This window comes from Pseudorca crassidens, chromosome 9 (assembly GCF_039906515.1).
Source record: "Pseudorca crassidens isolate mPseCra1 chromosome 9, mPseCra1.hap1, whole genome shotgun sequence".
NCBI lineage: Eukaryota > Metazoa > Chordata > Mammalia > Artiodactyla > Delphinidae > Pseudorca > Pseudorca crassidens.
In genome coordinates, this window is record NC_090304.1 from 16,320,540 (window position 1) to 16,335,730 (window position 15,191).

The 15,191-nt window shown below is 40.4% G+C and overlaps 1 protein-coding gene across 3 annotated transcripts in view; it reads right to left on the reverse strand.

Moving 5' to 3' along the window:
- The window catches only part of HSD17B12 (hydroxysteroid 17-beta dehydrogenase 12), a 189,510-nt gene that overhangs the window by 3,624 nt on the left and 170,695 nt on the right, over positions 1-15,191 (reverse strand). For all 3 annotated transcript variants that reach the window (XM_067749340.1, XM_067749339.1, XM_067749341.1), the window contains exons 8-9: positions 14,197-14,278; positions 12,503-12,568 (exon numbers count right to left, since the gene is read on the reverse strand). In XM_067749340.1, coding sequence (XP_067605441.1) covers positions 12,503-12,568; positions 14,197-14,278 — 148 coding nt within the window. The remainder of the gene's footprint in view (positions 1-12,502; positions 12,569-14,196; positions 14,279-15,191) is intronic.

Below are 15,191 nucleotides of genomic sequence, written 5' to 3' on the forward strand. Positions count from 1 at the left end.
CAACGGGAGAGGCCACAACAGTGAGAGGCCTGCATACCGCAAAAAAATACAGTCTGTCAATACAACAGAGTTTGAGACTAGAGAAAGTATTAAAGATAAGCAGAAACATACCTTTTTCAGTCTTTAAAAAGAAGGCATTAAACAAATCTAGAGAGCAGAGATTTGGGGCCGGGTGCTTTCTACTCTGACTAAACAATATAGTTACAGAACGACCACATAGGAAATTTTTGACATTTTATGCCCCTAAAGAGATAATAATAATTTCCTCCATACTTTATGGTTATTAAGCTTGTTCTATCAGTTTTGGTCCCTCTAAAATAAACATTTCATGTTAGCTTTGGGCTACCACTTTTCTTCCCTAGTTTCTTACCATTCTGCTTCTGAGTTTTATAAACTTTGCTATTGATAAGATAGGACCACCACTCTTTTCTTTTTTCTTTGTTGGGGGGAGACGGGATAACAGTATGGAAACAGCTTCGGTAACTAACAGACGCTTCACAGAAGTGGTGTGGGATGCAAAGCTGGACATTACCTTTTAGGTTAGGGGAGCTGTTTCCTTATTTCTTATGCTTGCTATATTTTGGATATGCTTCAACACAGAATGCAAGGAAACCCTATTACAACGACTCCTGAGTCATGACACAAGCGGTTCCTTCTGTAGTTTGAAATTACTTGGGCATGGTTGTACACCAAGGAGTGAATGTATTCTGTTTATCTGACATGTATGAAAGGAAGGGGTATAAATTACAATGAAACTTCTATTAAGGAAGAGGATCTGTTTCAACACATGGTGGTCAAAATCAAAAACTTCATTACTAAAGGCAGAAATAAAATTGAGATGTACTCCAAACTATAGATTTTCTTCCTGCCAAGAGCTGGGCAGTTCCCATATCTCTTTTGTTTTATTTTGTATTTTTCCCATTCCCAAGTATGAGTCACCCTCCTTAACAGGTGAGCTGAAACTCCAGCCCACCTGTTAGAACCATGAACCCAAGGGCCTAACCACTGTTACTCTCCAACTTTCTCCTTCTTAGTCCCTGCAGCCACAAACCCACACGAAGTAAAGTAACTTCCCCAAAGTACTTCAATACCTGGGCCAACTTTGATTAGGTGACTTTTGGTTTTGAGAATTTGTGTATTGGAATTATTACTCTACAGTTATTCCTCACTTAAAAAGCAATTCTTTTTTTTTTTTTTTTTTTTGTCCAGCAGGTCTTTATTTTTAAACTCACGTTGCTGCAAGGATCCAGTATATGAGAGCACAAACCAAAGAGAGATCCCAGACTAACGTACAACATGAAATGCAGAGCTCATGAGGCTCTGCCAATGGGTAGGGAAAGAAAAGTTTGTTCAAGCTGAGCAGCAAACAAAGCAAAGAGAGTGTTTGCATATACTCTGACTCCAACAGTGAAGGGCCGTAAGCAAACCCCATCACACCTCTATGACCCAGGTTTCCTGGCTACAAAAAAAAATAAAGATTAAAACAAAAACAAAAACCTTCCCATATATTGATCACAAGCCTGCCAAGAGTACTGTACAGTATTGAGCTTCTCAACATAAAGGTGGTCCACTCATTACACCTTCCAATTACATAATTAGGTATTCTAATCCCCCCTCCCTCTCTATGTGGCACAAATCAGACTGTTCTGATTTTGCAGAAGAATGAAGTCGCACTGCTTGGCTGAACCACTTGATGGTGCCACAAGTTAACAAACTCATCATTCAGCTAAACCATCCAGCTAGTCGAGAAGGTCCTGGCTCTTGAGGTGGGGACAACAGACGCATGTACATTCTATTCTGGAAAGGGTATTTATTTCTACAGTGGTTTAAAATCAAAGCAGTTAACATGGCCTAGCAGAGGATGGAAAGGATTCAGAGATGAAATAACTTTTGAGCTAAGTCTTAATAATGTGGAGGAATTTGCCAGGTAAACACATAAGGGAAGAACATTTTGTAATGGGAACAGCAGGGGCAAAGACAAGGAGACAGAGCAGGATGTTCTCATGGAACGGCAGTAGTTCAGCCGGCACGGTTCAAACAGTGGAAATGTGTGAAGCAGTGGCAGAAGGAAGGCTAAACTTAAGTACAGAAAACGAGATCCAATCACCGACAGTATCGATTTCTAGAGCATAAGCTCTGTGACGACACAGTCTTGTTCACCATTATATTGCCAGTGCTTAGCCACTGCCATTGCCTAGCATGTAGTAGGAGTGCTAAGACGATCTACTGAATGAATTAGCAACAGAACACTTCATTATGGACAGCACTGAATATAGTACTGGGGTCCCTTTCTACTGCTGCTGCCCAGAAAAGTAATGACAGGAGGAAGTTGACAATGTAGCATGAGAGTTTAAACCACAATTTTAGATATTCTAGAGCTTAAGCAAGGTTATCTATCTAAACAAAGTCTTAGTTTACAGGTCTTAGTTACTCAGAATTTTAAAAGAAGGAGAATTTCAAGTTATGTAAAAATAAAGAAATATCTTTTTTTTTAAAGAAATATCTTTATCTTATATGTCAAAATGTCATCTAGGTACATCATTAAACAGTTAAACAAAAACCCAATAAATGATAATGAATCCACTTTTCTGGTCTACGCAGGGAAACATTACAGTGAACAGGTTAAGAAGATACCCATACTTTCATAGGGAGTATTTTGGGCAGAACAAATTTTTAAAAGTTTCTTATGCTCAACAATTTGCCACTATAAATATTGCCAGCTCGGAAACAGCGTGAACCTTGACAGCTGCCCATGCAGGCAAGTGCCCTGGTCTTTGCACTTAGAATCCCAAACTGAAAATAATTAACCAGCCCATAAAACAAAGCTTTTTTGTCCTTGCTCAGCCTATTGAAAAGATCCCTGAAAACAAACTTGGTATCTTTTTTTCTCACCCACTGAGTAGCTTGCTGAGGTATCTGGTCTTTAGGGAACAGTTTAGGGGGCCTCGATTCAGGAACAAGAAGGTTATTACAACTTAATGTCACAGAACAAGAGAAAGATGGATGCCCAGGGCTGCATGGCAGATATTCAAGAATCAAACACTGAACCTTCTAACTTCATGTAGCAGCACATCCTTCATGCTGTCATCTGTGTACTAAGTATGCCTTCTCAAATTTAAAAATGACCAGGACAACTCACACCCATGCTTTGGGAAACACGGGTCCAGAGAACGCCAGGCTCCAGTCTATTTACACAACACGGAATTCTCAAGACGGGGTATAATCTGCCTTTTCTGAGCACTAAGTTCACCAGTGAAGTCAGCACATATTCTTAAGGCAGAGGCTGAGGCTCCTATGAAGCATTTCAGGGAATCTTTTCTCCTTCAGTCTGTATATTCATCCTCCATTTCAGGATCTGAATAACTGTATGCATAGAGCCTAGTTTTGGAGTTTGTATTATTTCACTTGCAGACCACAAGATGAGCATTTCCACAAAAGGGCCCTTGATTATCTCATTGGTAGAAACCCTTGGCCTTACTAGAAAATGTTAGGAAAAAGGAATCATTCTGATGGAACAGAGATCCCTGATAACATGGCAATGAGCAAAGGCCCCACAGTAACATTAGGTATAAACCTTAGCACCTAAGCCCAAAATGAAGGAGTTAAAATGTTGTGCTCTACACAAAAAAATCCTTGATCGACACTGGCTGGCTGATAATCTTACAAATGACCTGCCTCCACATATGTGGAATTCGTATGTTAACATTCAAAGGACAAAAGGGAAAACAGTGTTAGCTCACAAAACAGCATGTATTTAACAAGTCTTTCCTGAGCGCCTACTAGAACACTGTTTTAGGCACTCGGAATACAGTTATGGACAAGGACAAAGTCCCTGATCTTACTGAGCTTACATTTTAGTGGGGGGAAAGGGGGGCTGGTGCACACAGCCTACAAACAAATGGTTAAAAGAATGTCTACAATATTGGCAGGTGATGATAAAAAGAAAGAAGAAAAATAAACCTGAGTAAAGGGTGGAGGTGATGGAGGCTGTTCCTGCAGGTGATCAAGAAAGGCCTCTGGGATAACGGTGACATGTATGTGATATGGTCACATATAAGCAAAGATCTCAATGAAGGGAGAGAGCAAGCCAAAAAGATACCTGGATAAAGAGCCTTAGACTGAAAGAAGAGCAAGTGCAAAGGGCCTGAGGTGTGAGTGTGCTCAGAGGGTTTGAGTACTGCAAGGAGGCCAGAGAAATAGCGGGGTGTGTGTAGGGGGGCACACGCTAATGTGGAACATCTGCAGTCAGAACACGGTGGGTCACAAGAACTCTTGGTTTTACTCTGAAAGAGATGAAAAGCCACAGGAGAGTTTTCAGCAGAGGAGTAAGATGACCTGGATTATGCTTTAAAGAGATCACAGACTGGGGTGGGGGGGTGGGGGTGGGGCTATTATCAAGGTGGGAGTAGGGAGGCCACATAGGAAGATGCTGCAAAAGGTCCAGGGCAAGAGATCACGGTGGCAGTCATGAGAAGCGGTCAGACAGTGGATGTGTTTAAAGGGTCAACTACAGTCAGTGAGATTCCCTGATGGACTGAATCTGCGGTGTAAGAGAAAGAATAAGCTGGATACGGGGGGTGGGGAGAAAGCTTCAGCTTTGAAATCACAGACTTGGATTCAAATTCCACTTGACCACTTACTAGTCGTGAGATTGTGAGCAAAATACTCAGCTTTATTTTCTTCCTTGGGGGATATAGCATCTTCCCTATTCTATTACTATGAGGATTGAAAAAAAATTGTCAGTTAAAGAGTGTGAGATTTAAACTCTGGTATGTATTAGAATTCTTTTCTAAGTTTTCTAGTATTTATAATTTTCAGAATGGATATAGAAAGAAAAAACTTGGCTGAGTTTTTATATCCTGTAAGAGGGGTAAGAACACCATTTTCTATAGAAAATGACTGTGGTAACCAGCTGGATATCTGAGTCCTTTCTGGATACAGATTTAATGTGGTTTGAAGGACTAAAGGACATCTCAGGTTTTTAGTTCCTGTGGTATAACACTGCTGTAAAAGGCCAAGGAAAAAAGCCATTATCACTGACAAAAATGAGGATTCACCTAGTTGGAAGCGGTCTGGGTCCAATGATCCCAACAGGACTAATTTTACTACTCTTCAGCCATTTCTCAAAGCTGGTGCAGCTGACTAGGTATGAATATTTCCTGTGAGAATCTTTCTGTTGCTTTATAGTTCTCTGTATTTAGACTCCATTTGCACTAAAGACACAGGCCATTACCTTCTTTTATTGTCCTTGGCAATTAACAAGAAAGATGGATGAGGACTTACGTTTTCAGTCCCGATGCGAATTTTTCTGTGTTTAGCTATCTAGCTCTTTGAAGCCCAGTAGATCTGTATGATTACTCTAAGCGAAAAAATGTTTTAACAAAATACAAACGAGGAATATCTTCTTTCATTAACAAAATAAACTGGAATTTTGTTTGCTCCCTCATCTCAATTTGTCCGATTTGTTTTCTAAATTTATTCTGACTAAAAACTACATTTTTAACCGAATTAGCAAAACCACCAACTCTCATCACCAAAAAGCAACAAAGCACTGGAAGATAGGACTTTAAGAGAACGGGGCCCAAAGAATTTCTGCATTATGGTAAATATTCTTTTGTAATCTTTGTGCTAAGAGTGAGAAGCCCCCTTCGTTTTCAGGCCAGACCGGCTGAAACCTACACCCGCCTTCTCTGGGTCTGGGGGGGGGGGTCTCCACCTGTGTCCTCACCTTTCTTGTGATAAAAGGTCAGGCAAACTAAACCTCATGCGATGGTTTCAGTTAGCAAATGATCTCCTTGTTGACAGCACTTCCAGAGACCTGGCTTCGCAGCTCCAAGGAAGAAAACTATGGTGCAGAGTAACACCCCGGGGAGAAGCAGGAGGGCACGGCAGAAAGAGCACAGATCACGGCGTTATTCAAACCCTCACGGTCAATCCAGATGGTTAAATTCCCCATACCTCCCCACATTACCCAACACAGCAGCCTCCTTTAGGTCCTTCACAGAGCGGATCACTATGTAAAATAATCACATTCATGCGTTCGTTTGCTTGCTATTGTCTGTCTCCTTCCCAGTAAATATAAACTCTGCCACAGCAGGGACTTCGTCTGTCTTTTTGCTATTGCATCCCCACCGCCCTAGTAGTCCCCGCTCAGTATTTCTTGACTGAAGAAACGTGGAACAAAATATACAACTCTGGTTTTGGACTTACTATCCCTTGTCGACGTAATGTGTTTAAATATCTGGCTCTCTCTGTGGGTGCCCTGAGGTCAGAACCATGTCTCACTCACTTGTTTCCTCCCTGCCTGGCTGAAGAGCTGGCCAGTGGCAGGCACTCACTGACCTTAGGCAAGTTACATGATTCCTATCGATTCTTGGCTTTCTGTCTGTAAAATGGGACTAGGTTAACATCTATCTTAAATGAGATAACAAAATAGGTGAAGACATGGGGCATATTGTAGATAGTCAATAAATGCAAGTTTCTTTCCTTACTTCATGCTCATGTTTCAGAGTTTCCCATGTTTTATTTATATATGCATTATCACGTGTCCCCACGTGCTAGAGGGGGAGGCCGGGTCTCAAGGTAATGAAGCAGCTTTCTGTGGGTTAGACCACGGAGGGGTGATAACAGAACTAAAACCTTGGTCTGCTGACTCTAGGCTCGGCATCCTTTCCTCACCACCTCTAAGCACACCAGTAATCAATGTGGTCTGCATAAAACCACAGCCTGGACTGAGGGAGCTAAGACTTCTTACTTTGAAATGGGTAAATATCCAGGGCTTCATGAATTCTTTAGCATCAAAAAGCTCTTCATAAGGCAGGTTTGTGAAGAGTCATTCATTGCTGGATGCTAAATCTAGGGGAAACTGTGAGAGGGGGCAGGACATCTGCATGGTTTTCAAAGTGTCTCCCCACAGACTGCTTATTAGCGCAAGGGAAAAAAAACAGTAACGCTATAGCAGAGAAACTGGGTAACCCCTTGACTGAGGGGTCGAAATCAACATCAGCAATAAGGGGCAGATGGATATCATGTGTCTCTGGATGTGATGCCCTGAGAAGGACACGATGTCACATATGTCATTTTGGCCAGGGAAGCATAACCTGAATCTAACCATGAGGAAGCATCAGAGAAACCCCAAGTGAGAAATGTGTGATTAAAAAGAGCAGAGGAGTACTGTCCTCTTCAAAAATGTTAATGTCATAAAAGACAAAGAAAGGCTATGGATGTATCCCAGATTAAAGGAAACTAAAGAGACAGGAGAACTATATAACACCTGGTCCTAGACTGAATTCTTTACAGGAGGGTAAAAAATGCTATAAAGAATACTATGAGGGGGAGTTCCTTGGTGGGCTAGTGGTTAGGATTCTGGGCTTTCACTGCTGTGGGCCGGGTTCAATCCCTGGTCAGGGAACTGAGATCCCACAACCCGTGCAGTGTGGCCAAAAAAAAAAAAGAATACTATGAGGTCAGAAATTAGAATACAGATGGTAGGTCAGATGAAAACACTACATCAATGTTAATTCTAAAGTTGGTAACTATATTGTGATTATTTATAAGGATATCCTTATTCTTTGGAAATACACGCCAAAGGATTTGGAAGTAAAGAAACATGATATATGCAACTCACTTCCCAATGATAAAACAAATGGAGTAAAATGTTAACAATAAGTGAATCTGTGTAAAGAGTACTGGGGTGTACTTTGTACTATTCTTATTTTTACAAGATTTCTATAGATTTGAAATTATTTCCAAATAAAAAGTTTAAAAGAAACAAGGTGGCCTGTGAAAGTTTTACAGAATAAGAGTTCAAGGAGTATAGTTTTAGGATGTCATCTTAGTTTCAGCTATTTCTTACTTGCTTAGTATTAAGAGACAGAGCCTGGTAATGGGGCCCACCAACTAGCCAGTCAGAGCACTTTGGATTTGGCCCTTTGAAAGAGGCATAATTTTGATTGGGTTTTAGTTATAGGGTAAGAATGAGAACAGATCATTCTCACCAACAGAGCACGCTTTCCATAAGATTTACAAGAATGTACTTCTTATCCGCTATTCAAACATCAACAGAGTCAAAATTCACCTCTAGGACGTTTATATCACATGTTGTTACTACTATTTATTTGTGTTTCCAGGAAATGCTTATATATTAGCAAATCTGAATTCATGAAGAAAATTTTAAATGCTCTTAAAAAATTACAGGAAAGAAGTTGAGGGAAAGATGGGGAGAGAAAAAAAGCAAAGAAAAAAATATTAACAAGGAATTAATATAAGACGAGCTGAGATCTGAAAACCATACCCTCTTCCTCTCCCAAAAGAGCAATCTGTTGCATCTTCACATGGAGGTAGACCTAAAAAGAGCACCTGCCTTCCAAAGATTAGAAGAAACTGAATTTTGGCATCATAGCATTAGCTTGGAAACCCTCTAGATATAGAGTTTGAAAATTCAAGACCAGAGGCATATGGGAGCCACAGAAGAAGCTCAAAAGGCCTTAAAAACAGAGGACTGTGTACCACCAAGCATGGCCATGCATAGCCAGGGTCCTCTGTGATGCCAGCAAATGGCAGGTCTCTGGTATGCCCCACATTACACGTGCCATTAGCAACACAGAGACAAACACGATAAAAAGCCTGTTCTCAAGAATACACTGGAGTGGGGGGAGTCCTGGGCCAGAGAGTATCAGGCAGAGGTATATAATAAGGAGTAAGAGAGCAGAAGGGAAGGTGTAACCACAAGGGCCCAGCGGCCAAGATAAGGTTTCCCAGGGCAGGTGAAATGAGGCTGAAGCCCTGAAAGACGGGCGGGGGCTGCAGGCTCCGGTGCGAGTGGGGCAGGGAGGAGATGTGGAGAGGAGACTTGCAGAGGAGTGAGGGCAAAGGCGTGCCGGCAGAGGAGCCAGTCAGGGGCACCGCAGAGGGCAGAGCATGCACTGGACACTACAGTGTCCGCTCTGGTCGGCACGCAGGGTGGCGTGATGGAATGGCAAGAGGCAATGGCCTCGTGGGGTCTGAATTCAATCCTCAACATGACGGCTGGCCACTGGAGGACACTGAAGGAAAGCAACGTCATCTGACTTGTTTTTAATAAGATCACCCAGGAAACAGTATGTGGGATGGAGTGGAAGGGAAAACTAGCTGATAAATACTCCTAGTCCAAAAAAACGTGCAGACACAACATACCACCAGAGAAAAACCAATAATTTTTTAACTGAGCTTCATTTAGACCAGATTTTTTTTTCTTTAATCCCTTTGGTCAGAATTAATATGAGATTCTCTTCTACTTCAGAGTTTGATGTGTTCACACAGAAATAACAACTGTATTTTTCCTCACAAACATTTCAGTTTTTGTTTTTTCACCAAATTCATTCTAAGTTTAAACCATGAATGAATTCCTATGAAGGAAGAGAATGATCAATGAAATTACATCATTTGTAATTCATTATTAGGAAAAAATAAAAATTTGTCAAAGTAAAATATTTCAGAAAACAAATGCTAATGTGCTTTTGTAGTAGCTGTTAGTCACAGCAGATCAATAGGCAGACCATATGCAGAAAAGATCTTTGAGGGAAACCAGACCTGAAAGTGAGAGACGAAACAGTCTTGTCTGTTCACGGAATTTGAGAAATTGATCATCTATACTCACAAGGCCTAAGACTCCCTTTGTCACTGAAACACTTGCAGCTTCTGGTCACGCTGACTCTGGGTCACCCACCAATGGACCTTTAAGATTCCTGCTTGCTCTCAGTAGTGTTTAAAAATTGTTAAGTTAATAGCGTGAATATAATAGATTCATCAGAATGAGAAAATGGCACATTGTGTGGCACACGATGCCTGACCTCCCGAGTGCTTTACCGATTTTCTGTTACCAAAATATAACACATGCTACGTAGCAGGTTCAAACTATTAGCATTAAAGTGACTGGTGTCAAGGAAACGGGAAAAGGGAGCGTATGGTAGCTCCGTATAAAATTCAAGATTCTTGAAAACCCTGTTCTCCCCAGGGTACCCTATATTTATGTGGAGCTGCAAATCGGAATGACACCAAAGGGCTATGACATTGAAGGATCCCTTGGGGGAGACCTCAGGTAAGGACTGAGGGGAAGCAGGCTCTAAACGGACCCTGGAAGACGAGGAAACATTTACCCTAAAGATATAAGGGAGGAAGTGGAACTAAGCAGCCCAGCACCTTCTGGTTCGTGGCTGCCTAAGCAGATAGATCCAATAAGTCTTCAGTGCTGTCCTGAAGGCCTGGAGCAAGTAGCCCAGTGGTTAAGAACAAAGGCTTTGGTGCCAAACAGACCTGGACTTGAGTCCAGTTCAACATGAGCAAGTGGCTTAACCTCTCTGAACCCCAACTTCCATAAACTTAAAGATGATGATGATCAACACCATCTTATAAGATCATTATGAGATGCAATGAAATACATGGATACATATGAAGTGCTCAGCATTGTTCCTGAAAAGCATCCCCTCAAATATTACCTATTATTATTATGATTGATCATTTGAGGCTTCAGGGTGCAAAAAGGAAAATACTAGGCTCACAGAATTAAAAGCCATAATGAACACTGGATGTGTGAAGAGGTGGGGGCAGGTCGTGGACAGGAGCAGGAAAGGGGTAAGAATTGCAACCTCTCCCAAGACATTGTTAAAAAATGTGCCTAATCATGGAAATACTGTGAACCATTATTTCTTTGTGTTGAGCAACAACTGATTTGAGACTGACACCCATAAAAACCTCTACATTTGCTTCCTCTTGTATTTTGCACTGTAGTTTCACAGCATTGTATCTGTTAGCTACGTAATAAAATCAAAGGTCTCTATAAAAATTAAGTCAAATGGATCAAAGGCCTAAATGTAAGAGCTAAAACTATAAAACTCTTGAAAGAAAACATGGGGGGGACAATCAACTATACTTCAATAAAATTTTTTTTTAAAACAGGGGAAAAGCCTCATGGCATTTGATTTGGCAATGATTTCTGGGATATGACACCAAAAGCACAGGCAACAAAAACAAAAAATAGATAAATTGGACTACATCAAAATTTAAAACTTTTGAGCATCAAAGGACACTATCCACAGAGTGAAAAGGTAACCCACGAAGAGGGAGAAAATATTTGCAAATCATATACCTAATAAAGGGTTAATATCTAGACTATATCAAGAACTCCTACAATTCAAAAATAAAAAGCAAGCAACCCAATGAAAAAATGGGCCAAGAACTTCAATAGACATTTCTCCAAAGAAAATAGCCAAATGGCCAGTAAACACTTGAAAAGATGCTCAACCTCACTAATCACTGAGGAAATGCAAATCCAAATCAAAACCACAATGTGATACCACTTCCCACTCATAACGATGGCTACTATAAAACACAAACAAACAAAAAGAAAATAACGAGTATCGCTGAGGATGTGAAGAAATTGGAACACTTACGCATTGCTGGTAGGAACGTAAAATAGGGCAGCTACTATGGAAAACAGTAAGGCGATTCTTCAAAACAAACAAAAAGAATTATCATATGATCCAGCAATTCCATTTCTGGGTACATATCCAAAAGAATTGAAAGCAGGGTCTCAAAAAGATAGGTGTACACCCATGTTCATAGCAGCATTATTCACAGCAGCCAAGTGGTGGAAGCCTCCCAAATGTCCATCGACAGATGAATGCATAAACACAATGTGGTATATACACGCAACGGGATTATGAAGGAAATTCTGACACATCCTATAACGTGCATGAAGCTTGAAGACATTACGCTAAGTGAAATAAGCCAGTCACAAAAAGACAAATACTGTAGGATTCCACTCACATGAAGTACCTAGTGTGGTCAAATTCAGAGATAGAAAGTAGAATGTGGTTGTCAGGGGCTGGGGGGAGGGGAAATGGAAAGTTATTGTTTAATGAATAGAGTTTCAGTTTTGGAGGATGAAAAAAAGTCCTGGAGATGTAAGGTAGTAATGGGTGCACAACAATGTCAATGTACTGAATGCCACTGCACTGCATACTTAAAAGTGATTTAAATGGTGTTTTCGGTGATGTATATTTTACCACAATTAAAAAAAAGTAAAAGATCACTACCACACCTATATCATCCTGTTGTATGCAGTCATCCTCGTGCTAGTAAAACTCAGTTTTATTCAGCTCTCTCCTCTCTTGTGATTATTAGACAGAGGCTTTGGAATAGTCATGGCACTCCTTGCATACCTGGCAGCTGAGAGATATTGACAGTCTAATTCTCTCAAAATAAGATAAGAACTTACAATTATTATGCACCAACTGTTTATGCTGCATAGTTCTACTTTAGGTATTACCACTTAAAAATTCTAGTAAATTGTTTAAAATCTAGACTTAAGTGCATAAAGGAAAAGAAACCATGTCTTTAATGGTGTGCTAACGTCACATTCACTTACTTAGGAATGTGATTTTCTTTCGTTGCCAAGACAGCAACAGTTGCTGTGGAAACCACACAAAAACAGGGATACTTAACTGAAACAAACTCCACTCACCTGCACAAAGATGCCCTTGCTCTTATATTCTTCATGGAGGCATCTAGAGAAGAAATCTACAAAAGCCTGGGAGGGGGTGGGAGTGAGAACACAAACACACATATTACATCAATCTGCCTGATCTGTAGCCATGGAAACAAAAATAATCAACTAACCATTTAACACTATAGTTTCTAATCATTCTTTTCATTTCAAATGCAGAAGAGACCTTAAAAAAAAAACCTTCAAAACCTCAAGTTTTCTTTATCTGCCACTAAATTAAGTGTTCTCTTACCAAATATAATATCCAGATCAAATTCTGATTTAACTGGAAAAGGCTCTTATCTTTTCTTTTTTCAGAAAATGACTTTCCGAGAAGGAACGTCTTATTATATAACAAAGGATGCATTCCTCCTCCCCACTTGCCATTCAAACAGAAACACAGTATGAATTCTGTTCAAGTCTGTTCTATGGGGATTTTGTTGTCAGTAAAGAGAAGAAAAGAGCAAGCGTCCTCTTGGTCCTTTGGGATGGCAAGATCCAAGAAGTGTAGAGGTGAACGTGACAGCCCATCTTCTTCCAATAGAACGACTTTAAATCTATTTGTAAAATAGAATGTGCCATTTTTTTACAAAGGTGGACTCAACCTCAGGCTTGAAATGCAAAGTATCAATGATGACTCTACTAAGGTCCTAGTTTGTGACAGTCTTGTGTCCGTGGAGCAGAACAGGCAAGAAGAAGTTGAAGTTCACCAGTCACTTCAAGAAACATGGTGTTCATTTTAAACATGCCTACTGCATGTTTCAGATATATAGAAAGCAAGCAGATTGCAGGGCTGGCGGGGGCAGAGCCAGGCTTTTTCAAAATACAGTGCGTAGTCACTTTAAGTTTTTCCAGGGGACAAAGTGAAAAAGAGGGCAGGCATTTTGCTCTTTTCCTTTCCTGTCATACTGCAAGTTCTTATTGTGCATTTTATTTTGTTCATTTTCCCCTAAAAGCTTGTTTAATTTCAGCGTCCCAATGGTCATTTTTATTTCAGAGATGTATCCTATGCTTCAACAACATATTTGAAAATGATGCTATTGACTGCAGGCAGTACAAAATGCATTCTAAATTACTGTCCTAGTAGTAACGTGAAGAGGTGAATGGTGATGTGGTATAAAATTATGGCATCTTACAGAGAGGTCTGGAAAGTTCTTGTCTCACTCCAGAAGTGGCAATAAATATCTGTGAACTTTGAAGAATGTGGCAAAAACTCACACTCCCCCATCTATCTTGTGCATACTGTGTATCTATGTGCTGACTAGCTGCGATCCTTCTAAGCTCTGTGGACATGGCACTTAAGCTGTATGCTGAGTCATTCATGAATCAAATCCCCATTCTTAGACTCATTTATGTTATGTTCTGATCAGCTGAGCTAACTGGCCCAGACCAGCTCCCTGTTGGGAAGCACAAATACCAATTTTAAAACCAGTAAACTACTGGGAGAAAAAAAGCATCTGCAGATCTGAGATCTTGGTGCCTCATTTGTTGATACCAGTCAGTGTATCTCCAGCTCTGGCTCCTCTGAAACTAGTGTTGGCTATTTTCCTTTTCTTCTCCGTCCATTTGAAAACTGCTAAGGCTAGAACTTCAAGAAAGTTCCATGCCCATTTCTCAGACTGAAAAGTATTCGTTATTCTTCTTCTGACACAATTTACTAAAAAATTGTTCACCTTAGTTGCAGAGTACAAGGTCAACAGTGGAACTGGGTACATGCCACTGGCAGAGGAGATGTTCAGAATTGCCCCTTTAGATCTAAAAAGGAAGATGCAAGTAAACAGAATGAAATCATATATATAATTGTTTATAAATTACAGATCTAGATATCTAATTATTTGAAACAGAATATCCTGGCTGTTTTTCTAACACACATCTCTCCTTGCCTTTCATCAGCACGTGACATGCTTGGTCAGTGAAAGAGGCATAACTCAATCAAATAAAAATAGCTCTTCTTTGCAATTAGCTCATTTCTCAGTCTTAGTAATCAGGGGCATGACCAGATTAGATCTTCAGTCTCCTCCAGTTGATTTCTATTCTCTGAGGTCTTCTCTGGCCATAGCACCAAGAATTCTTACTCTTAAAAACACTCTCATACTCCTTGTATGCCTTTAATTTGGCATATCACCACATACTATCATGCTGTCATATTTAATCATTCTATGAGTATAAACATTCTTCTCCCTCAAAAAAACCATAAGCTTCTAGACCTCAGAGCCCTTATCTTACACTTTTCCTCAAAATACTCTGCACGGTCCTGAGCATGTAACAGGTACTTACACGAATGATGGTTATGTCCTGCTCTCAGGCACTAAATGTAGAGTTGACTTTAAAATCATGTGACTCTATAGTTCATCAAACCATATTCTTTTGCCAAGAGGCAAAGCTCAATTTCTTCTGTAACTTTTAGCGACTAATGAAAGTTCAAAGTCAGAAAGTTACCAGGAATTACTCAGTCTACAAATAAATGAAAATTAGTTTGAGGAAAGCAATGCTGTAAAAACATACAAGTTGTCAGCAGTCGTATATGGCTTGCGTAAAGTGTGAGGTTAGGGTTTTAGGAATTTTAGACAGAATTAACAGCCAGCTTTTCCCCCTCAAATCCATTCTTCTCAGGGGGTTGGTCCCCTTATTCAGCTACTGCAATCTGCCCCACCTGCCTCCTGCCCTC